The sequence below is a fragment of the Ictalurus furcatus genome, chromosome 1 (genome assembly GCF_023375685.1).
Source record: "Ictalurus furcatus strain D&B chromosome 1, Billie_1.0, whole genome shotgun sequence".
Classification (NCBI taxonomy): Eukaryota; Metazoa; Chordata; class Actinopteri; order Siluriformes; family Ictaluridae; genus Ictalurus; species Ictalurus furcatus.
This window is the reverse complement of record NC_071255.1, coordinates 25,714,699-25,739,197: the sequence shown is the minus strand read 5'-3', so window position 1 is coordinate 25,739,197 and position 24,499 is coordinate 25,714,699. Positions and strand designations below refer to the sequence as shown.

At 36.9% G+C, this 24,499-nt stretch overlaps 1 protein-coding gene across 1 annotated transcript in view; it reads left to right on the top strand.

The window, feature by feature from the left end:
- The first annotated feature begins 3,465 nt into the window (after window positions 1-3,465).
- The window catches only part of LOC128613528 (collagen alpha-6(VI) chain), a 37,978-nt gene continuing 16,944 nt past the window's right edge, over window positions 3,466-24,499 (top strand). The window contains exons 1-13 of the mRNA XM_053634389.1: window positions 3,466-3,706; window positions 9,454-9,541; window positions 9,716-10,324; window positions 13,838-14,422; window positions 14,550-15,179; window positions 17,176-17,796; window positions 18,245-18,805; window positions 18,969-19,526; window positions 21,641-22,216; window positions 22,497-23,078; window positions 23,245-23,591; window positions 23,791-23,869; window positions 23,950-24,095. Coding sequence (XP_053490364.1) covers window positions 9,466-9,541; window positions 9,716-10,324; window positions 13,838-14,422; window positions 14,550-15,179; window positions 17,176-17,796; window positions 18,245-18,805; window positions 18,969-19,526; window positions 21,641-22,216; window positions 22,497-23,078; window positions 23,245-23,591; window positions 23,791-23,869; window positions 23,950-24,095 — 5,370 coding nt within the window. The 5' untranslated portion in view covers window positions 3,466-3,706; window positions 9,454-9,465. The remainder of the gene's footprint in view (window positions 3,707-9,453; window positions 9,542-9,715; window positions 10,325-13,837; window positions 14,423-14,549; window positions 15,180-17,175; window positions 17,797-18,244; window positions 18,806-18,968; window positions 19,527-21,640; window positions 22,217-22,496; window positions 23,079-23,244; window positions 23,592-23,790; window positions 23,870-23,949; window positions 24,096-24,499) is intronic.

The window sequence follows — 24,499 nt, the reverse complement described above, 5'->3', positions numbered from 1 at the left end:
CACAATCACATACGCACTCACACTACGGACAGTTTAGACATGCCAATCAGCCAGAGTACCTGGAGGAAACCCCCGCAGCACGGGGAGAACATGCAAACTCCGCACACACATGGCCCCAGCAGGACTCGAACCCCGGACCCTGGAGGCGTGAGGCGAACGCGCTAACCACTAAGCCACCGTCGAATAAAAATTGGCCAAACTATTTACACATTGGTGAATTGAAAACTGTTGCACATATTTCTTGTGTCACTAAATCAATGGAACATTAACCTATGGACTTGATCTGTGCCACACACAAAGAGGACGCTACAGTATGTTACCATGCACGATGGCAACCTCATATCTCCAAAAACGTTGACATTAAAAGGAATAATGGTATGTTATATTATGTTTAACAATATATTTATCGTGATTTATTGTTTGTCTTGGGTTGAGCCAAAGTACACTGGTGCATATAGCTTAAAAGATTGCATTGTAAACTGAACTGTATTCACTGACTACTGTATGTTAAATAAGTGTTCTTGTATTTCTTTTCAGTTTCACAAGAAATGTAAGAGAAAATTATCAAGAGAATTTATATGATTGCACTTATGGAACAAAGTAAAAAGCATCAACTTTACTTTTTGCTTGAGTGGTCATTCAAGCCTCTCTACAAGCAAAAATATGTTTAGCGATCTGTGTATGCTCACTCAAAAACACGTGAGCAGAAGACAGAAAACTACAAAAATGAACTTAAAATCTGCCATTAATCCAAATGCATTGAACTGTTGTATTGGTGGGATACAATTCTCTCCCATGTCAATTTTTAAATGGGCCGCAATCTTGAGGAGGAATCCGCCATTGCTGCCTGCAGCTATATTTGTTGTTGTTGTTGTTTGTTTGTTTGTTTTCTACAGAGCCCTGAAAGGGCATGGTGTATTTTTTTTAAGTGATTATCGCATACTCAAAAGATCTTATCGTGTGGGCACCAGATGGTTGCAAGGCAACATTCGTTTAGGCCTATTGCACTTTGGTTTTCTTCTTCTTGTATGCAATTCTACTTGTATGTATGCATGAGTCAGTAGGAGTGTGGTATGTGGTGATTTGAGAACACTGAAAACTTTTTTTAAAGAGACATACACTGAAAATAAAGTCTGGAACACAATGTCTGGCTTGTTTCTCTGATGGGAATGGTATACTTACATACATGACAAAAATGTAGTGAAGTAAACATTGAACATCTTCTGTAAAGATAGTAGATGACAAAAAATACCCATGTAGGGGATAGTCAGCAGAGCTGTAACATTGTTTGGTTTGGAGTTCAATTACTCAACGATTTACGGACTTACATACTTCCCACATAACAGTGTGCAATAAAGTGCAAGTCTCTCTATATTGTCAGTGAATATCATACATTTTCAACGAAAAGGAGACCAGTGTTACAACTGTTTCCAATAGAGTGGCACACCTGTAACATTGTATGGTTTAGTTGTAACACTATTCACAAATGCTGTAAAATTACACATACACTAGTAAAATAATGTATACATTCACTACTTCATTAGACATGTCTTTAGGAAAACATTATTTACAAGAGAAGGTATTTACAAAAGATCATTGCATGACCATTAAGCATGTGCAGAACAGTGTCTCTGAAATTGATGACAGATGGTGCAAAGCTCATAAATATGTCATTCTCTCTCTCTCTCTCTCTCTCTCTCTCTCTCTCTCTATCTATCTATGTATTATATATACATAGATATATATATATATATATATATATATATATATCTTGTGGTACAAGATACTATGATATATATATATATATATATATATATATATATATATATATATATATATATATATATATATATATATAAATAATCATAGTAGTCGAGATTACTGTAGTACAGTATATACTGGGAAGATACTGGGTATATGGTTTCTAGGGTTTAACTATAATTCTATCATGTAAAAAGGATAATACATGCACTCTGCATCCACTGCAACTTGTTTTCATGCAAGCAAAAATTAGTGTGTTTTCTTTCTTGGTTCTTTCTTTCTGTCATTTTCCACCACACTTAACACTCTGAAATCCCCTGAAGCTGGATTCTGTGTAATTATAAGAAGTGTTACAATTATACCACAAATTGCACGATTCCTCACCTTCTAGCAAACTCTGTTCTAAAACTTTGTGTAGATCTGTGTGTACACAACTGCATACATTTCAGTTTTTGGACACATTATATTAGAAAAATATTTCAGGTGAGAAAATTATTTCTTTTTTTTTTTTGACCAATATATATCTCCAACACAATTACAAGTTTCCCACTGGTGTTTGTTGAGAAATGATGTAGAGAAAACGAGCTTGTTACAGTTGTTCTGGCTCTCCCTTGTGTAATTTTAATCACTCTTCATATTATATAAATCTATATGAGCATTTCCTTGACTTAAACTCCCAATTGATATATTTCTTTTCATGAATCATACACAAATGTGCATGTCTGGAGGTTGAAGACTTTCATGCTGTGCAGTTCTTCTATTTCTTGTAAGATAAAATAAGTTATTCTAATAATATAATAATAATAACCTTATAATAATAAGTACTAACCAAATAATATAATCTGTGATTACAAAATGATCATTGTGTCACACATTATGCGTTTTATCAGTACTGTGTAGACTTTTCTGGAGAAATTCTGTGACTTACTACAACGTGGAGGAGTACATGAGATAAGGTTTCTGCTTTCTTCACTATCTTCTGTTGCTACAAATATCTTTCCATGACACCCCTTGACCAGGATTATTTTCCATCCATCCATCCATCTTCTACCGCTTACTCCTTCTTCAGGGTCATGGGGAAACGGCATGCCAAGAACTGGTCATCTGTTAGAAAAACCTGAAAAATTCTTGATTATTTGAAAGCTCATTGAAGCAGGAATGCTCTTGGCCCCAAACTGATTTTCAGTCAAAATAACACCACAGACTCATCTGATGGCTATAGTTGTGTGATTTCAATCATAGAAGCGTACTTGTAATGACCAGCATGTTGACAAAAAAAACCTAATTCGCAGAGGGAGGTGTCAGACTCAGGGTTGATTCACAAGATTTATGATGAAAGGCAACATTTGAGGCCCTCTATGTACCAGAATATGTTGGATGACTGCCTAAAAAAAAAACACTCCCTACTATCATAGACAGAAGAATGTGCTGTCTGGCTGAACAAAAGCCATGCTAAACACCATGCTGTATAAACATGCATGTATGACATGTATGTTTAATGTTAAACTAAGCCTTTAACTGAAAGTTCAAATCAACCTTGCAGAGTACAACTGTGAAGAAAAACCTTCATTGTGCAAAGTATTAATATTTGTTAGGGTCTCCCAGAAACATTCCATAGATGTTGCATTGATAATGGTGCATATAATTTAGCTTAAAGGAAAAAAAGGACTTGAAGCTGTGCCTGGGAAGCCTCATCCTGTGGTGTACAGAGTCAGTGTTACAGGGGAGGGAGGTGTGGCTCAAGTGCTCCCTAGGCTCCTACTTTTCTGCCTCACATTTCTGCCTCACATTTCTGCTTCACATTAATACACTTAATTCATACGCGCACGGTCCGCGCCTGTGCTGTTTATACTTCTTATTTTGTAAATAACATCTAGCACAATTGACTGTGAACGACAACTTGAAGATATTTTTGCTTCAATTATATCTACATGCAACTTTTGAGGTGAGCAACTTCCAAAAGCAGCTTTTGAAAAACATAGTGGTCTTTAGGTGCGGATAAGAGTGGTACAGTATGCTGTTTAATTTGTTATCTTTTTAAGTAAAGCATAAAATCGCCGTGTTTATTTTATACTGTACAGTATTGTCTTTAAGATAGTAGTGAAGGAAGGTCGTGAAGAGAACTCGTGTTTTCAGTGTCTCTCTCTCTCTCTCTCTCTCTCTCTCTGGCCTGCAATCATTAATAGTTGAAAGTTACCCTGTATATTTCTGCAACAATTTTGAACACAAACATGGCTAGGCAGACAGTTTTGTAAAATTGTTTTACTAATAAAAAATATAAAAATTAATTTTCTTAAACAGAGTTTAGGCTGAGTACACTCTCCTCACTGTACTTTTTTCTTGTCTCTTGTGTGGGACCATCATTTAAACATTTGTACCTTTAATATGCATTTTTTTTTATTTCTAACTTTAATCACCTTTAAGAATAAAGCTTTAGAGTTTAATTATGTACCTTTTTTTAAAAAAAAAATTATGTACAATTATGTACGTTTAATTATGTGCAATATTTTTTAAAGGAATAAAGATGCATACTAAACGTAGAAAAAATGTTCCATTTATGGTACTGACTATTAGATGAAGAAAAGTAGAATTTGGTACCTTTATTTCTAAGAGTGTATACAATTACTTATGTAATTTGTTGTCCAATGGTGTATGCATTGTCATTTATTTAATTGGTGTAACCTTGACTTAGTGTAAGATTTTTTTTCTAGGCAATCCCATTATCCTTGAAGTATATGCTAATTTACTGCTTCTATGAAAACCGCTTTTCAACTTCTGAGCTGTTCATTTCCATGAATGGTATTGTGTGTTTGACTTGTTGACGATCTATTGATGCATCAGGTCAGTATCCTAAAGGAAGAAATCATTTATCAGGAAAAAAAATGGAGAATAATCTTCTTAATGAAGCACAGACACAGCAAACATGATTCTTCAAATCAAGTGCATAAAATGTTATTTAATTCATTATTTAGGTACAGTAAGATTTTGATAAACGATATAAACCATACATGAAAATAAGAACAAATAAGAACCATAACGGGTCATAATACTGCAAACTTTGCCTGAGATCTTTGGGAGTCAAAAGAGTCAACTATTACTTGTTAGTTGAGCCAAATGCTCTGATTCAGTGAAGAGGACCAGAATTTGCTAGTTCTATCCAGTCCTGTTTTTTTTTACTGGTGAAGTGCAAGTTCCATGATCCATACCTTTCCCTTTAAAGAAAGCCTGATAACATTGTACCATTTCTTCACTTAAAAGGAGTCTGTACTTTTGTTTGTAGTAAATGATTGCAGTGTTTCTTGAGTCTTTAAGAGATTAGGATGTTTACTTAAAAGGCTGTAAACAGTTTCATCTTGATAGACCACATTTGCACTGATATAGCAATGCCATGCATCTGTCCAGGAAGTGTGTAGTTTGCTCATTTAGCAACCTAAAATATTTATTTTTTTCTAAAACAATCTGGTTGTACAAACAGAACTGGCTGTTAGTGAGGGTTTAAAGAATTTTTTAAAGGATTAGAATGTAAAATATAGTTTTTTTGCCCCGTCCCAACTTTTTTTTAGAAGTGTTGCGGCCATTAAATTCAAAATTACCTTATTTTTTGTTCTTAAAATGGTACATTTACTCAGTTTAAACATTTGATATGTTTTCTATGTTCTAATGTGAATAACATATGGGTTTATTAGATTTGCAAAACATTGCATTTTGTTTTTAGTTGCATTTTACACAACATCCCAAGTTTTTTGGAATTGGGGTTGTAAGAAAAAAACATACAAATCAAATATCATGTCCTGTGTCTTTCCTTTTAATGGTTCACAAGGTTGCTCCATTTGTCTTTAACTTCTTGTTTTTTGGTCATACACTGTAGTTCACTGTACTGAACACGACATACTGCAAATTAGCGCCCTTATAAGTAGAATGGGTTTGAATTCTCTCCCTCTGCACTGATAAACATAATAAGGCATAATTATGAACTTCCTTAGGATTTTTATTTGGTTTTATAGGGAGTGACAGGAAGCAGGGATCCGGCTCATGACATGCTGTTGTTAATGTGATAGAGTTACTGAAGTTTCAGAGAAAAAATATGGATATAGTTGTGCATGCTGCATTACATCACTTGCACTCACTCTGTTCACTACTCAGCAGTATATGGACTGTTGCATTGCAATGATTCTGGTCAACTATTTAAAATGTAAAATCTTGTAAAACTTTGTGAACAAATTATTAATCTACACTTGTAAACCTGCTTATTTATACATTAGAATAGGAGACAATGTGACCTCAGTAACAGTGGCATGGCTCCAGACAGATGACACATGGTATCACACAGACTGTATTGAACATATCAGAAACTGCTGGTTTCATGGGATTTTCACACACAGCAGTCTAGAGTTCACATAGAATGGCGCAAAAGTGAAAAAAAAATAATAATAAATTTAAAATCGAGTGAGCCTCAGTTCAGTGGGCAGAAACACCTTGCTGATGAGAGAGTTCAGAGGAGAATGGCCAGACTGGCTTGAGCTAACAGAAAATCTATGGTAACTCAAATAACCACGCTTTACAACCATGGTGAGCAGAAAAGCATATCAGAACACAAAACACATAAGTCCTTGAGGCAGATGGGCTACACCAGCAGGAGACCACATCGGTTTTCACTCCTGTCAGCCAAGAATCGGAGTCTGAGGCTATGGTGGGCACAGAGTCACCGAAACTGGTCAAGTGAAGATAATAATAACATCCATTCCGAGGCAAGGTTCAACATGTTGTACATTCTAAGATGCTTTACTACTCACTTGTAAAAACAGTTATTTGAGTTACTATAGTCTTCTTATCTCGCCTCTAACCTCACTCATCAACAAGAACAATTTCTCATTGGATTTATTTGTTTTTGCACCATTCTGTGTAAACTCTAGAGACTGTTGTGCATGAATATCCCAGGAGATCAGTAGTTTCTGAAACACTCATACCAGTCTGTCTGGTACCAACAATCATGCCATGATCAAAGTCACAGAGATTAAATTTTTCCCCATTCTGGTGTTTGAGTTGAACATTAACGGAAGCTCTTCACCTATATCTGCATGATTTTATGCATTGTGCTGCTTCCACATGATTGGCTGATTCAGTAAATACATGAATATGCCGGTGTACAGATGTTCCTAATAAAGTGGCTGGTGAGTGCACATTGCGTTCGTGCTTTCTCTGTATCTTCCCACCTTTTCATAAAAACGTCTGTTCTTAAAGATAGTCATTTATAGACTTTTTTTAATTAAGAAAGGAATTTGAAGAAGAAAGGCCAAAGTGATGTCAGTGATTTAGGAGACAGCCATGTATATAAGGACGAGGAACATCTGTAGCTTAACATCATCACAAGCTCATTGAATAGAATAGAATAGGACAATTGAGTGTTTCTGTTCTTTACACATCAAACCCTTTCCCAGACGACCCAGAAAGAGTTGATTAAGACCTGGCTTGTGTCCTACTAAAACATACTCCACGGGCTGCTCCCCTCGATTCACAACCATACTAGAAGGTTTTGTATACTGCCTCTGTGGTAGTAAAAAGGCACCATATAGAAATATTAATTACAATCTAACATGGTTTTGCCTGTTCTTGGTATCGATAAGAGAACTTTAATTTAAGAACTGAAGAGGACAAGGTGGATTAATTAAAAAAAAATTGACCTTTGGTTGTAAGTAACATGATCAGCCCTTTGATGGTTTTACATTTTTTAGTCTCACATTCTGGGTCCAGTCACACCTATTATGCACAAAATTGTTGGCTTACAATGATTAGATTTGGTGTCATGCTCTGATGTGAAATCCCCTGAAGTGGTTCAGTCCTCATTTTTATAGAACCTTTGCCTTTTCTTCAACCATTACAAATTGACCAACAGAATTATTGAATTGTTCTGGAAAACATTGTAAAGATGCCTGGGAAATATGTATTGCCATGTGGCCTTGGTTTAATGTATTTATTAAGAAAATCTCTTTATAAAATAAGGTGATGTTGGAACAGAATTCTGATTTAATGTCTCCCTACCGGGTTTCAGTCTGGGATACATGGTATGAACCTTTGAGCACTGAAATGAAAGGTTTCTGGAAATACACTGAAAATACAATGCAATGAAAATAAATTATTAACAAATGGTCTGCAGCCTTGTAGAATTTAAAAGAGGATAAGAAAGGTGAGAACATAAAAGCAAAAGACCATATGAAGTATTTGTGAACATTTAAATGAAAGTAACTAAGCAGTTCCTGAGGCCCTCACTATTCCAGGGCCCTATTCTTTGTACACTGCATTAAAAAAACCCAACATAAGATTAGGTATGCCAGAATTCCAAATAGGCCAACATGAAAACTTGATTAGTATAGCCCATTTTGCTTGGGAAGGGCAGACATACCAAGAATGAAAACCATGATCATTGAGTCAGTGATTGGCTAATGAGAATGGTACAGAAGCCTGGAGAGGCCATTAAGAGTTTTCATCTTTTTAGTTAGTTTTTGTTTTTTTTGCACACAATGTAGAAAGAAATGAGCAGTTTAGTTTAATGTGGCTATTGGAAATCTGAGTCATGAAATCATTATGCTTACTCAGTATTTAATTACTTTATGTTCACTTTGAAATTTCATGTTCTTAATTTTATAGAATCTTGCCTATGATTTGGTTTATTTTTGCTCATCCAAAGAAACTGTGCACAACATTTCATTAAGTAGTTCAATCTCCATTTTGAATAAATCCATTAAATACATTTAAGATATATTGCAATAGTTCTCAGAGAATTACGCTGTAGGTGGCAATGGCAATATAGCTCACATTGTCTATCCTTAGATTTACTGATGTCTGTCATTAGATACAACTCCATAGGTGTTTTTTCAAATTATGGGCACTTTTTCTTAGCTGAGCACACAAATCTAACCAAAGCATGTTAAAACTTCAATTCACAGACTTACAATAGCAATGGCATGAATGAACTTGATTTAGTAATCACACAATATATTTATTCATATATAATAATGCTTATAGATACTGATTCTAAATGCTAGAGCTAATCTCATTTACTCTGATTACTTCTGACCAGGGTTATGCTTATAGATTTTTTGCCTTGAAATCAAATTTAACAACAGCTTCAAAGAAAGGACAAGGCTTTGAAGACTGTGGGCCAGAACCAATGTTTACTGGAATGTTTACTGGAACATATATTGCCAGAATTCTATCAAATATAAATAATATTTATTGAGCTGTGAGCTCTCTGCAATGTGAGACGTGTGCTCCAATGCTTGACTTTGTGGTTGCTTGCAACCTCAGAGTTATGTTTGGAACGCACAAGCAATTTAATTTACCACAGGCCAGGTTTTTCCCACAGTCCCCAGATCACATAGATGTCTATTTGTTAGTTTAGCTAAAAAAAGATGCTGTTTTCAAATAACATAACAGAATATGACCTAGTTTCAGATATGCACTGTGATAGAATATTAGACATCATATGTTTGTAATTTTTGGCTTTTGAGTGGTGTCTACTACCCTCACACTGTCTCAGATGTAAAGAAGTATGTATTAATTTCCAACTTGCCAGACATTCAGTGTGAATTATGTTTCATGTTAGCAATTTTGCTCAATGTACATACTGAATGTCTTGACATACTATGTAAATTCTAGGAATATATGTGTTATTATTCTTAATTTCCCCCTTAGATCACTGAGGCCATGGGAAAAATAAAAGGACTGCTGCCTCTCTTTATTTTAGCATCATGTTTCCTTGTGAGCAGTGCACAGAAAACAGGTATGTATAGTTCACACAAGTGAATAGCATGCCATTTTAATTTAATTAATGGAATAATTTAAAGAGGAAACAGATGAAGAAAAGTTGTTGTTTACTGGACCTGAACAGTGCAAATGGCTTTTATTAACAAAACAGTCATACTGTACAAGTGACCTGGACTTTTTCCTTTGCCAGTATGCACACAGGAAGCATTAGCTGATATTGTCTTCCTGGTGGATGGGTCTTGGAGTATTGGCACAGAAAACTTCCAGAAGATCCGTGACTTTCTTCTCACTTTGTTGAACAGTTTCGATGTGAGCCCTAACAAGGTTCAAATCGGCTTGGTGCAGTACAGCAATTCACCACATAGTGAATTCTACTTTAACAGCTTTGAAACCAAGCAAAAGATTCTTGACTACATCACAAATTTCCCATACCGAGGAGGTGGCACCAAGACTGGATTAGGTTTAAACTTCTTGCTAAAGCAGCACTTTGTGAAAGAAGCAGGAAGTCGTGCTAAAGATGGGGTGCCTCAAATTGCAGTGGTTATCACAGATGGACAGTCACAAGACAATGTGGAACCGCATGCGCAGGACCTGAAACACCAGGGAATCATACTTTATGCCATTGGTATTAAAGATGCTGATATGGAGCAGCTGAAGGAAATTGCCACTAAGCCACATGACCAACACATCTACAGTGTGTCTGATTTCACAGCTTTGCAAGGAATCTCCCAGAGTTTCATCCAGGTGCTTTGTACAACAGTAGAGGAAGCCAAACGTCTAGTGTCTCAGGTACCACAAGGTAAAGTAGAACTTTGATATGCTTTATGTTTACCTTATTACTTGATAGTCAGTGACTACGTTTACATGCACATCAGATTACGTTTAAGGTCTATATTCAGGTTGCAGCCATATTCCGAATATCATGTTTACATGTGTACGGGCATCGGAATATTCCTGTATACATGGTTGTTGTAAGTATGCCTGAGTTGCCATTCCTAAATACCTAGCCTGTAGCTACACATCTGCACCCACAATTCCTTGTGAACTGAGCATGCGCATGTATCTCCTTTCAGTGGATTTTCGGAATATGCTGATTACATGCAACAACTTTCTGATTAAAAAAGGCATATTCCAGAGCTGGGAATCAGAATTTGAGGAATCAGAATATAGTCTTAATCTGAATCAGGCAATTGGATTGCAGCGTTTACATGACTCAATACTAATCAAAATACTGACAAATTCCGAATAATATCGTAATATTGATATGCATGTAACGTAGCCAGTTTCTCACAGATAGACAAACCGTTAGTAGGTCAGGGATGGATGTGTGCTTGGAAATGAGTGGGATTGAAGGATGTGTCAAATATTACAAAACAACCAAAATGAAATTTAAAAAAATATTTACTGATATATTGTTGACAAGAACTGTAATTTTTAATCTCTAATCAAGATTAACTTCTAATTAATCATTAATCATTGACATAAGAATGATTGGGGTTACCACAGTTATGTTCTTTCAAGAAGTTTATTTATCTTTATTCAGGAATTGCTTCATTCAAGTTTCATTAATGTTTAATATACATTCAGTGTTTTGTCCAATTTCTGGACATATGGCTGATACAGTTTTTTTTTAATAAAACAGTTGTTTTACAGAAGCATTATTTAGGCCAGTGATTAGAGGTTAACTTACCTTTCTAGTATATGGGTGCAAACTGAAATTATATAGGCTTTTAACCATATGAGAAACTGTAAATACAAGTGTCTTACAGTAACAAACCTTGACCCTCATGGTGGAGTAACCACTGATCTAACTGAATTAAATTGATTTATAATTCTAAATATCTTAGGCATCCACCATTTTATTTTGTGGAAATTTATCTCTTACTAGAGACCTCATTTTAATAATTGTAAGAGTTACTCCTTCTAATCTCTTGAGCACTGGTCAGTAATGAAAACATGGCTGAAAGAGCAATATGTCATCAAACTGGCAACAAGAAATTAATATGCATTGTGTTTTGTTTTTGGTCACATTCCGCCATTTGAAAATCTGTTGTGTGACTCGTAAAAATTTTTTCCACTGAGCGAGGATGCATATGGATGTTTGTGCTTGCTCACAAGACAGTAAGTCCTGTAATACAGCAAACCTGACAATCCCAAAAGGAATAATTCATAGTCCTGCCCTCTGTGTGTGTATGTGTGTGGAGGAGGCGGAGTAAATGCAGAAAACAGTAAAAAACATACAGTATCATTTTCATCATAAGATTTTTACAAACTGCTTGTGTTTGTTCCTGGTCTAAATTTTTGGTCATTTTTCTCTTTCAGCAGGGACATATAGTGCCATTTTTGACCATTTTTCACCTAAAAATTTTATTTGCATCCCTAATTAATACAGTTAATTAATGTTAACTATATACGTGTCTAATCTGAGCTAATGCGAGCATACATTGATAGATTTTATTTTACATTAATAAATTCAAAACATTCCACTTACCAAGATCAATCATTTTATGTTGACTGGGTCATCAGCTGTTTCTATTTTGAAAAAAGTAAGACTGAAAACTAGCATACTCTGATGTTAAAATACAAAGCCCCTATGCAAAATGCATAAAGGTTGGTAGGACTGATGCATACATTTAATATATGTTTTTTTGCGTGTTTTACATCACACCCTTCACTAGGATTCTCCTGCAATTTCTGCCCCACAGTTTTAATTCCTTTTTCTTATATGCATCCTTATCGCTCACTCTGCAATACGTTACATTTGCAAATAATACATTAATAATAAGCCAAAAATATTGGGGGAGTTTCACATCATCTAAGCTTTTCTCAATGTAATTGGGTGCAATAGAATACACACATGTAGCCATAAAACCTAAAATGCTACTTCCCATTTATTCCTTAGTCAAACCACAAGTGCCAAATAATCTTTTTTTGTTTTGTTTTACTCTACTTCATTCAACAATAGCTTCACATTATAAGAAAGCTGACTTTTTTTTTTTTTTAGATCTTTTAACATGCTCCATGTCATTAGCAAAATGTAAGACCACAAGCAGCCTCCTTTGTTTTTTTTCTTTTTAAGGGAAATTGTTTAACATATATGCCGATTTGTGGGCATTTCTTTATTAAAATGAGTGTGGCCTTGGATGAGCAGAGGAGTTTAGAACATGTGGGATTTATCAACTGCTACCATGTACAGCTGTGCATACACAGTTGTGATAAATGCTGATTTCATTATACGTATAATATGCAGTTCTTATTCACAAATTTAGAACTAGTTCTATACTCACTTTGATAAATGAGACCCCTGGTGGTTCCAGACTTGCTCTATTTCAAAACAATTGAACCCTCTGTGTTCCTGGGAACATTAAAAGAATGTTTTTATACCCAGGCCCAGATCTATGTCTGGACACAATTAGATAACACGGGTATGTGCCTTTTAAAACAATGTCCAATCAATTGAATTAGCCCCAGGTGAACTCAAGTCACAATCTAGAGACTCTCAAGATAATCAGATAAAACAGGATACATCTGAGCTCAGTTTGGAGTGTTTTAACCAAGGGTCTGAATACTTAGCTAAATGAGATATATTTTTTTAATTTTGGGGAATTTTTTTAAAAATCACTTTTGATTATGGATTGTGTGTAACCAAAAAAAGTAAATCAAATAAATTTTAAATTAAATATATAATACAATAAAGTGTGCAAAAAAAGTGAAGGGGACTACTTTCCTAAATCAACTGCACATTAGTTGTTCTCTTCTTTTACACATCGATTAGCCAATGAGGCATCTGCTACTGCCTGTGAAAATAAAAGAACACCTTCTTTTAGCATATAAGCAGTGAGGAAAATAGAAAATGTTACATTAATAACAAAATTAATAAAAATTCAATCAAATGTGTCATGCACTACTATAATGCTACATGTCGACTTGACATGTGGCACATGACATTTAGTCCATTGAGTTATCCTGAAATTGTGACCAAAGGTACACATTATGCAACTGAGTGTGGCCACCACAATGCATTCCACTAATCACGGTATGCCTATACATATACCATGTGCAACCAATAAAGTGCTCACCCTGTTGTCTAGACGTCATGGCATTCTTGACAATGCCATCTGTGGCCAGGAGCAAAACTGGCCAGCTCTGTGGGTGGGAAAGTTGGCATACGCTCTCCCCTGTCAAACACAGCAACACCAACAAAGTGTGGGTGTCTTGTGATATGTTTATATAAATAAACTGTTTAAATAATTAAATTATAAAATTCATGACCTAAACAATGTGTGTTGTATTCTTGTGTTTTTATTTCTAGGGTGCAAGGCTAATTTGGCTGACATTGTGTTCCTTGTGGATAGCTCTGGTAGCATTGGTGATGCAGACTTCCTGAGGGTGAAGCAGTTCCTGCACACCTTCATAGAGGGTCTTGATATTAAGCCTAATAAATTTAGAGTAGGAGTGGCACAGTTTAGTAATGATCCTCAGCAAGAATTCCTGTTGGCGGCGTATACAGGCAAGAATGACCTGCTGGAGAAGGTAGACAAACTCACCTACCTAAAAGGAGGCACTGAAACCGGAAAAGCTCTCAGCTTTATTCTAAATAATTACTTCACAAAAGCAGCTGGCAGTCGGATCGATCAAAATGTGCCGCAGATTGCTGTGGTGATCACAGACGGTGGTTCCACTGATGAGATGAAGATTCCAGCCATGGAGCTACGGAGAAAGGGGGTGTTAATCTTCGCCATTGGGGTTGGTGCAGCCAGCATTACAGACCTGCAGTCCATTGCTAACAAACCATATCAGCGTTTTGTACTGAGTTTCATTGACTACGAGGAGCTGCTGAAAGCAACCACCAGCGCAGTAGACAAAGTATGTATTTCTGTGGAGGCCCAGCAGCAAGGTAATGTTGTACTCACCTATTCAAATATACCTTCCCAATCATTATACACTTTAATAATATATTATAATATTGCAGTACACTACTACTGAAACCAGTTATTTCACTGTTATACTGTTATCTCTTTCAGCTCTAGCTCCAAAGTTTGCAGATGTGTTTGTGTTGGTTGACAGCTCAATTGAACAGACCCAAAAGGTCATCCAGTTGCTAACTCGCCTAACCAATCAACTTAATTTGGGGAGTACACCCAATCAGATGGCTTTGGCACAGTTTGGTGAAGAGATTTCAGTGGAATTTCGTTTTGATGCTTACAAAACTAAAACTGAAGCACTTGCACTTATCCACAAATTCAAACCCAGAGGTACTGGGCAGCGCAAACTTGGAAAGGCGATGGATTATGTGCGAACTCATCTCCTCAATACTGAAGCAGGCAGCCGAATTGCTCAGGGCAATAAGCAGTACCTGTTGGTGATAAGCAAAGGAGAATCAGATGACAATATACTTAGAGCAGTACGTGCATTAAAGAATGAGGAAGTGACTCTTGTCAATTTTGACTTCAGCAAAGAACTAACAGAACACACCCTAGAGTTTTCACCTGCTGCACCTGGAACATTTGGTCCACGTGGTGTTCCTCCACAGAGCATACCTGGCTCACAGGGTGTTCCTTTTGTCTACGGTGCAAAAAACAAAAATGCCTTAGAAATATCACAAGATGTGAAGACTCTCATGGAAACTAAGGAAACGGTCAAAGTAACTGGAGGTCAGTTTGTCTTTATTTTTAAAAATGACAAAATATTTGGATGAGATGAAAATTACAGATAAAATTACATCTCAATTAAAGTTATGGTGTAAACTGCTATTTTCTATAGAATACAGTTTACCTTTCCAAAATTAATCAATGTTCATCCTATAGCACTTTAGAAAATGTTGAAATGTGAAAATGTCAGGTACATTTTTCACCACTGTTAATGAAATTCTTTAAACTATACACACACATAGGAGGTAGCACATTACAATCCCTAGTGTAAAATTAGACTATTTACGCTTAGGGATTTGGACATAAGCTAATTAAGTAGTATCAGCTGAGCAAGAGGGCTGTTGTACTAAATATCAGCTTTGAATATATCTGTCTATGGTTTCAATGTAACAAACTATTGCTATAATTGGACATTTATGTAGCAAACACAGACAAGCAGAGTAATGGGCCATTCCATCTCAAGTGGTCCAATGCAGGGTGCTTGAACCATTTTTTTAATGATTACCTCTAGGTATTGGCATTGCAAAACCACCAGGTTTTTAAAAATATATATTTTACTTGGTTTAACTATGTCAACCATCTTTGTGTCGTGGCACATAACAAATTTTTGTTATACAGCTGTTTAAGGAAACCTCAATATCTCGGCTCAGGATGGTCCTTAGAACAAAAACTGATCTCAGCGTTCTTCAAATCTGGACCTTGAGGTCCACTGTCCTGCAGAGTTTAACTCCAACCCTAATCAAACACACCTGAACAAACTAACCAAGGTCTTCAGGATTGAGAGAAAATTACAGACGGGTAAGTTTGAAGGTTAGAGCTAAATTCTGCAGATGTGAAGAACTCTGTTATACATCATGCTTCCCTGTTGCCATAGAACTCGTTGACAAGCATAAGCTATTGTATATCAATCATAAACATAATTACTGTAAAATACTGTTCATCTTTATTATTTGTTAGGCTTATATTACATCTGTTCATTTCTCAAAATGCATGAATAAAGTAGGTTTTCCCCCAGATTTCTACTAGCCCTAGCTCTGTAAAAAGGGGAATCTCAAATAAAAAAAATTTTAACAGCAGAATGCTACTATAGAGGTTTGGGTCTGGTCCCCCACCAGAGATATTCAACCTGAAAGTGAGGAGAATTTTTTTTTCAATTGCACTTTCTCACCCCCATATTAAAGACTCAAACCTGAAATGTTCTGCACGCACACTATACTTACCTAGATACCCCCCCCCACCCACCCACCCACCCACCCAAAATTTAGACTGAGACTCGAACCCTTCCCATTATAATTTAACCCTAAAAGTGAAACTGTGAACAATCTTGAACATTATATTTGCACTTAAGTTCTGTCATGAATGTGCAAAATGTTTATATATGTACCATGTAATGTGCTCTAGAGATCAGTTTTTGTTCCAAGGAGCAAGGACCATCTTGAGCCAAGATATTGAGGTTTCCGTAAACAGCTGTATAACCCAAATTTGTTCTGTGCATGACACAAAGATGGCCATCACAGTTAAACCAAGTAAAATTTAACATTGGTTTTGCAATGACAATACATGTAAAACAGGTAATTACTCAAAAATAATTTAGAAAAATTAAAATTGGTTAAGAAACTAACGTTTTTTTTGTAATTATTGGACCCCTTGAGATGGAATGACCCTAATACAAATAGTGAAATGTCCCAGTGCAGAAATGTATCAGCACTCATGGAATGCCACTTCTCCAATCAAATTAATTCATTCAGAACTAGCTGTTGTATAAACATAAATAAATGCAGCAAGTGTCAATTCCACACTAAGGATTTTGCTGTGTCCCTGTGTTTGGAAAGAACAGGAAGTAGGAAGTTTCTACCTCTGTTTGGTAACACATATATATATATATATATATATATATATATATATATATATATATATATATATATATATATATATAAAATACAAATATGTGTGTGTGTGTGTGTGTGTGTGTGTGTGTGTTGCTCTTTTTGCATCACAGACTGCAAGTCAGCTCCATTGGCTGATATAGTGTTTATTGTGGATGTGTCGGACAGCATCACTGTTTCAAACTTCAGGCTGGTCCGTGACTTTCTCCACCGCATGATTAATGGATTGCAGATTGATGGCTCAGACAGCGTGCGGGTGGGAATGGTGCTGTACAGTGACACACCCACAGATGAATTCTATCTAAACACTTTTGATGACAAAGAAGAGATCCTGCAGTACATTAAACTTTTGCCCTTTAGGGGTGGAAAATCTAGTACTAGCAAGGCCCTTAAGTTTGCAAGAGAGAAACTCTTCACCAAGGAGACAGGCAGCCGACATGCCTTAGGAGTGCAGCAGATTGCTGTGGTCATAACAGAGGGGGACTCATTGGATAATGTCACATATCAGGCTATGCAGCTAAGGCGCAGTGGAGTCCAGGTCTATGCCTTGGGAGTTACGAAAGATAATGTGGAACAGCTGAAAGAAATTGCATCTTATCCTTCCAGTAGGTTTGTGTTCAGTGTGGAGAGCTTTGCTAAGCTTAATACAATGGAAAAAATACTGAGGAAGACTCTGTGTAACAATGTTGTCCGTTCAACGGTTGACAAGTCTGTTAGATACACTTTAAAGCAAGGTAAGACGTTGTACCTTCACTCTGATAAATCATAACAGTTTAGCTAATTTGCAATCCACTGTACTCAGAACTCAGAAAGTGCCAAGTCAATTTTCCTTGGTTCTAATCCAAACAAATTTCAGTGCTTCAGCTCAGAAAAATATGGATGCCCAGAGCAAGGTTGAGGAACTCATGGCTAGTTTCTGTCACAATGGTCACATTAGTAAAATTGGGCTGAAAACAATGGAATTATGGCACAAATCTTAGAAAGATGTTAAAACACATTTTCACAACTCAAAAGCTATATATAAATTCATGTTTTATGAAATAGAAAATGATGTAAGGTGAAATCTGGAATCAATCACTTCTGCATGTCAGAGGTCAGGTTGTGTTACAAGTACAATGGATTGCAGTATTATCACAAGAGTTAAGCTTAGCTGCTGGGATTCATTTTGAATTGCAATTTTAGGATGTATCCAGACAGAAGAAGCAGACATCTATTTCCTAATTGACCATTCTGGGAGTATTTATCCATCAGACTTTCAGGACATGAAAAAGTTCGTTCTTGAGTTTCTGCTCATGTTTATTATTGGACCAAAACAGGTCCGTGTGGGTGTGGTGAAATTTGCAAGTAACCCAACACTAGAGTTTAGACTGAATGAGTATAATGACAGAGCCTCTCTCGAAAGAGCTGTGGACAGCATTCTGCAGATAGGTGGAGGCACACAGACAGGACAGGCTTTGACTTTCATGAGCCCACTCTTTAAGGAGGCTGAAAAGACTCGTGGCACTAAGGTTCAAGAGATTCTCATTGTCATTACTGATGGAAAGTCCCAGGATGAAGTGAAAGAGCCAGCAGCACAGCTGAGAGCACAGGGGGTGACCATCTATGCCATTGGAGTGAAAGACGCAAATGAGCAGGAGCTCCTTGAGATAGCAGCTGACCCAAAGAGGATGTACTTTGTCACCAACTTTGATGCACTGAAACCCCTCAAGAATGAAATCGTTACTGATATTTGTTCAGATGAGGGTAAGGGTGTCAAATGTGCATTTAATCATAATTTTTTCAAAAACATTTCAGCCTTTCAATAAATGCATAAATATACAGTATATATTGTTTTATTTAGAATGTTAAATTTAAAAAATTGCCTTTCTGGATTATATTGACTATCAAGTATTTCTCTATTTCATAGCCTGCAAGGACATGTTGGCAGATGTCATCTTTTTGGTTGATGGTTCAGGGAGCATTGACCCTGAGGACTTCTCAAAGATGAAGAAATTCATGAATACCATAATTTCTAAGTCTGTAATTGGCAAGGATAGTGTACGGGTCGGAGTAGTGCAGTTCAGCTCAGACTCAAATGCTGAATTTCCCCTAAAAGAATTTTCTGACAAGCTCCAGATACAGCAGGAGATAAATAAAATGCAGCAGCTGGGCGGTGGCACTATGACTGGGGCTGCACTGAGTACTTTGTCAGAGTACTTTGATCCACCAGAAGGGGGTCGTCCCGGCACTCCACAGATCCTTATTGTGATCACGGATGGTGAATCTCAGGATGCCGTTGCTGAGCCTGCACAAGCCCTCAGAAACAAGGGCATTACAATATACTCCATAGGAGTACTTAATGCTAACAGCACACAACTGCGAGAGATCAGCGGAACTCAGGACAATGTTTATCTGGAAAGAGATTTTGATTCACTGGACTTTCTACATAAAGATATCTTACTTAAGATCTGCACTTCTGTTGATGGTGAGCCATACAAATATAATTTTTTAATTTTTTATATAATTTCAGTAAAAGTGAAAGTAAACAGCAATTTTGGTACACACTTGTGACACACAATGAACATTCTTTCACAACTTTTATTTAATTTGTGTAACTAACTAATTAACAAACCAAATTGAATTTTACTTTTTAGGAAGAAGGGTTTCTCAGTAGCTCTTTAGATTCTTAATGTCACGTTTCAAGGTTGGAGTTCGGAAGCAATCGCAGAATTTCAAAATAGTTTATTAAACGAACAACAGAACGAAGACACTAAGACAACTTGGCATAATACTGTGGCAAAACTAAACAGAAACTAACAAGATCAAGAAACATGGTAACATGGAACACGGAAGTCTAAGACAAACGAAAGACAGAGAAACAGTGCAGACAATGGCTATATATAAGTGTGCTTATTAACATAAACGTGAATCAGGTGCAGGTGGTCATGTGACATGTAGTGCAGTGCAGTGGCTGATGGTAACTGAAGTCCACTGTTACCTCCTTGATATATGACACTTAACAAGTCTAGCTTTCTAAAAGTGATACTGCATAGAACCTACGGGAATAGGAACAAACTGAAATAGGGTTCTAGATGGAACATTTTTCTGAGAGTGTGGATATATTTTAGTTGCATATAGGGAGAACATACACTGATCAGCTATAACGTTAAAACCACCTGCCTAATATTGAGTTGGTCCCCGTTGCCTAATGTTGTGTAGGTCCCACCAGAACAGCTCTGGCCCATCAAAGCACAGACTCCACAAGACCTCTAAAGGTGTTCTTTGGTATCTGAACTCTTTGTTCCTCAAACCATTGCTGAACAATTTTTGCAGTGTGGCAGGGTGCATTATCCTGCTGAAAGACGCCACTGCCATTAGGGAATACTGTTGCCATGAAGGTGTGTACTTGGTCTGCAACAGTGTTTAGGTAGGTGGTATGTGTCAAAGTAACATCAACATGAATGCCAGAGCCCAAGGTTCCCAGCAGAACATTGCCCAGAGCATCACACTTTCTCTGCCAGCTTCCCAGGTAAGCTGCGTACATGCACACGGCTGTCCACATGATATAAAAAAATTGTGATTCATCAGACCAGGCCACCTTCTTCCATTGCTCCATGGTCCAGTTCTGATGCTCACGTCCCATTGTAGGCTCTTTCGGCAGTGGACAGGGGTCAGCATGCGCACTCTGACTGACCTGTGGCTACGCAGCTCCATATGCAGCAAGCTGAAATGCACTGTGTGTTCTGACACCTTTCTATCATAGCCAGCATTAACTTTTACAGCAATTTGTGCTACATTAGCTCTTCTGTGGAATTAGACCAGACAGGCTAGCCTTCGCTCTCCATGCACATCAGTGAGCCTTGGGCGCCAATAACTCTGTTGTTAGTTCACCAGTTGTCTTTCTTTGGACCACTTTTTGCAGGTACTAACCACTGCATACTGGAAATACCCCACATGACCTGCCATTTTGTAGATGCTCTGACAAAGTCATCTAGTCATCACAATTTTCTCCCTTCAAGTTGATAAAAGTCGATCAGATCCTTAGGCGTGCCCATTTTTCTTGCTTCCAACACATCAACTTCAAGAGCTGACTTGCTGCCTAATATATCCCACCCATTGGCTGGTGCCATTGTAATGAGATAATCAATGTTATTCACTTAACCTTTCAGTAGTTTAAATGCTATGGCTGATCTGTGTATAGGCCATGGTAAAATAAAAGCAGTGTTTGTTTAGTCATCATACAGCCTTAAAAGGAAACAGTAGAAATAAAAGGTTGACAATGGCCTGTTAGTCACAGACACGGCAAAACAGCACAATTTTTAGAACTGGGAGCATGTGATATTTGGTTCTGTTTATTGTTCTACAGACAAGAGTAGAGCTCTGACATTTATATTCCTTGTAAACAATGATATATTTTATCTTTCTTTTTTGTTCATATATAGGTATACTGAATATAATAAATATCTTGATACAGTATAATAACCACATGTTATAGTATGGTAAGAGAAATGATAGTCAGTTTTCCTTTTATATGACAGATTTATTTAAATGTTCTACTTATAAATTGTCCTGATTTTGCATGGTTCTTTTTTTTTTTAGATTGCCAGAAATCACAGGTAGCAGATGTTGTCTTCTTAGTGGATGATTCCAGCAGCATTACCCATGATGGCTTTAACAGTATGAAGTTTTTCATGAACTCAGTGGTGAACACTACACAGGTTGGAAAAGACAGTGTCCGTTTTGGTACTATTCTTTACTCAGACACCCCTCAGACCAAATTTCCCCTTAATCAGTACTATAGTAAACGAGAAGTGCGGGATGCTATAAGTAATTTAAAGCATCTTGGTGGGAACACATACACAGCCAAGGCACTACTTTACTCACTGGACTACTTTAGTGGAGCCAATGGTGGGAGAGGTGCAAAAGGTGTCCCACAGATGCTGTTTGTCATCACGGACGGTGAGGCCACAGACTCATATGATTTACCCAAAGCTGCTAATGAGCTTCAAAAATATGGAGTTAATGTTTATGGCATTGGAGTGGCCAATGCAAAAACAAGCGAGTTAGAAACCATAACCAAAGACAAAAACAAGGTTTTCCTGGTTGATGACTTTGAAGCATTGAAGGCCCTGCAACAAAACATTTCCAGTGTGATCTGCAACAACACAAAACCAGGTAATTGCATAATATTACCATATCAGCACTGAAAAATAAGACTTTAAGTTTTAAGTTCTATTTTAACTGTGTAAGGTTAACTGAAACAAAATAACACACATATTTAAGCAGCAGCTGTTGCTAGATGCTGCTACTCAAGTCTGAATAATTTCAAATGTTTGAAAACAACCAGAATATATATAATACAGAGTACCATATGCATGATTTGTCATATAGAGTACCACATTCCAGTAACACATTAAATAACATCTGATTTAAGTCTGACTTTACTGTTTTTCAGAGTGTCAGAAAGAGGCAGCTGATTTGGTCATTTTGATTGACGGGTCTGAAAGTATTAAACAGGTGGCTTGGAAGACCATGATCAATTTTATGCTTAGCCTCATTGACAATCTTCGCATCAAACAAGACCTCTTTAGAGTTGGTGTTGCTCAGTTTAGTTCAAACTACAGAAAGGAATTTTACTTAAATGCATATGATGATGAAGGGGATGTGAAGAGGGCCATTCAGACCATCATGCAAATGAAAGATGGAACAAACATTGGAGCTGCTTTGAATCAAGTTCAAGAGTTCTTCCACACCAGTAAAGGGAGCCGCATTCAAGATGGAATTTCACAGAACCTGTTGTTGATCACTGATGGAGAATCAAATGATGACGTCAATGATGCAGCTGATAAATTGAGAGGCAGGGGGATTGAGATGTTTGTGATTGGAATAGGTGAAATCTCAGTCCCACAACTCAACTACATTGCTGGGTCACCTGACAGGGTGTTTTTTGTGGACAATTTTGACCACCTCAAATTAAATAGAACAACACAGGAGGTGATCAATAGCATTTGTAATCAACCACAAAAGCAAAAAGAGGGTGAGTACAGAAGGCAAACATTGTTAATATAACTGAATATAAAGGTGGTGGCATTTGAATATCATTAAGACTTATATTTGTTGATTACGTGATGAAGCTTCATATAAGCTTTTGACATCAAACATATACAGCCTTCAATTAACACAGTATTTGCTTCTTCTTACAGGTTGCACTGTAGATATTGGTATTGGATTTGATATCTCCCGTGGTACCTCACAGTCACTATTTAGTAGCCAATATAAGCTGCAGGCCTACTTGCCTGAGATTATCAGATACATCTCCACTCTGCACAACTTATGCTGCCTACCCCAGCAGCCTGTTCTGCAAACCAACATTGGATTCCGTTTGGTTGCTAGCGATGGCAAGATACTGCATGACATTAGCTTTGAGCAATACAATGAAGGGACAGTGAAGAAAGTGATGGGATATAATAAGACTCAAGATCTGGCCTTTAACACCCAGCTCCTGCGCTCTTTTCAGGATAAGTTTGCTGCCTCTGGAGCAGGTATAAAGGTGAGCAGCATTAGTTTAATTATGTAAACTGAGTACTCTGTAGTCTTTCATGTTGAGAGATATTTGGAAAACCTTACAGACCAATCGTGTTCTTTCAAAGTGTAAAAATAGTAGCATTACTGATATTTTAATTTTGAGCTACGTCCTTAAACTGATTTAAAAACCCAAATGCTTAAACTTCACTGGCTGATGTGCTCAGGTAGTGATCATTTTCACTGATGGCCTGGATGTGTCTTTTGATGGCCTCATGGTTGCCTCAGAGAATCTCATGAAAAGTGGTAAGGGGACATTATTTAGATCTTTTGAGTGTGGTACTCACTGTCCCTAGTGTTTTTTACTTATTGTATTTGTATGACAGGCGTCCATGCACTGATGACAGTAGCACTGGAAGGAGTCAAAAGCACCAAAGACCTACAGAAGCTGGAATTTGGACGAGGATTTGGCTCCAATGAGCCTCTTATGATTGGCATGCAAAATGTGGCCAGTGCTCTGCAGAAGCAGATTGTGAGTGAATATATCTATCCAATATTAAATGCTGAGGTGCAAATCAGAATCAACATTAGCTTTCATATTGACAATATCAGCTTAATATCAAAAGCAAAACCTATTGAATCAAGCAGTGCTCTCATGTATTAAAGGCTTATTTTGGTTTATTTTATGTATTCTTAAAATTCTTGCCAAGAAAGCATACATACAAATAAAAGGATTTTATAACTCCACCACAACACATGGTAAATAATATATCTTAATGTCTTATTATAACAATTATACTACAAAGTAACTCGATTCAACTCTGAGGTAACCCATACCTGTCATGAAACCGCATCAATAAATGGACAACTTCCTGTGAGTACACAGTCCACTGCTTTGCTGGGAGGATATAAAATTCAATGTACTGAATGTTAGAT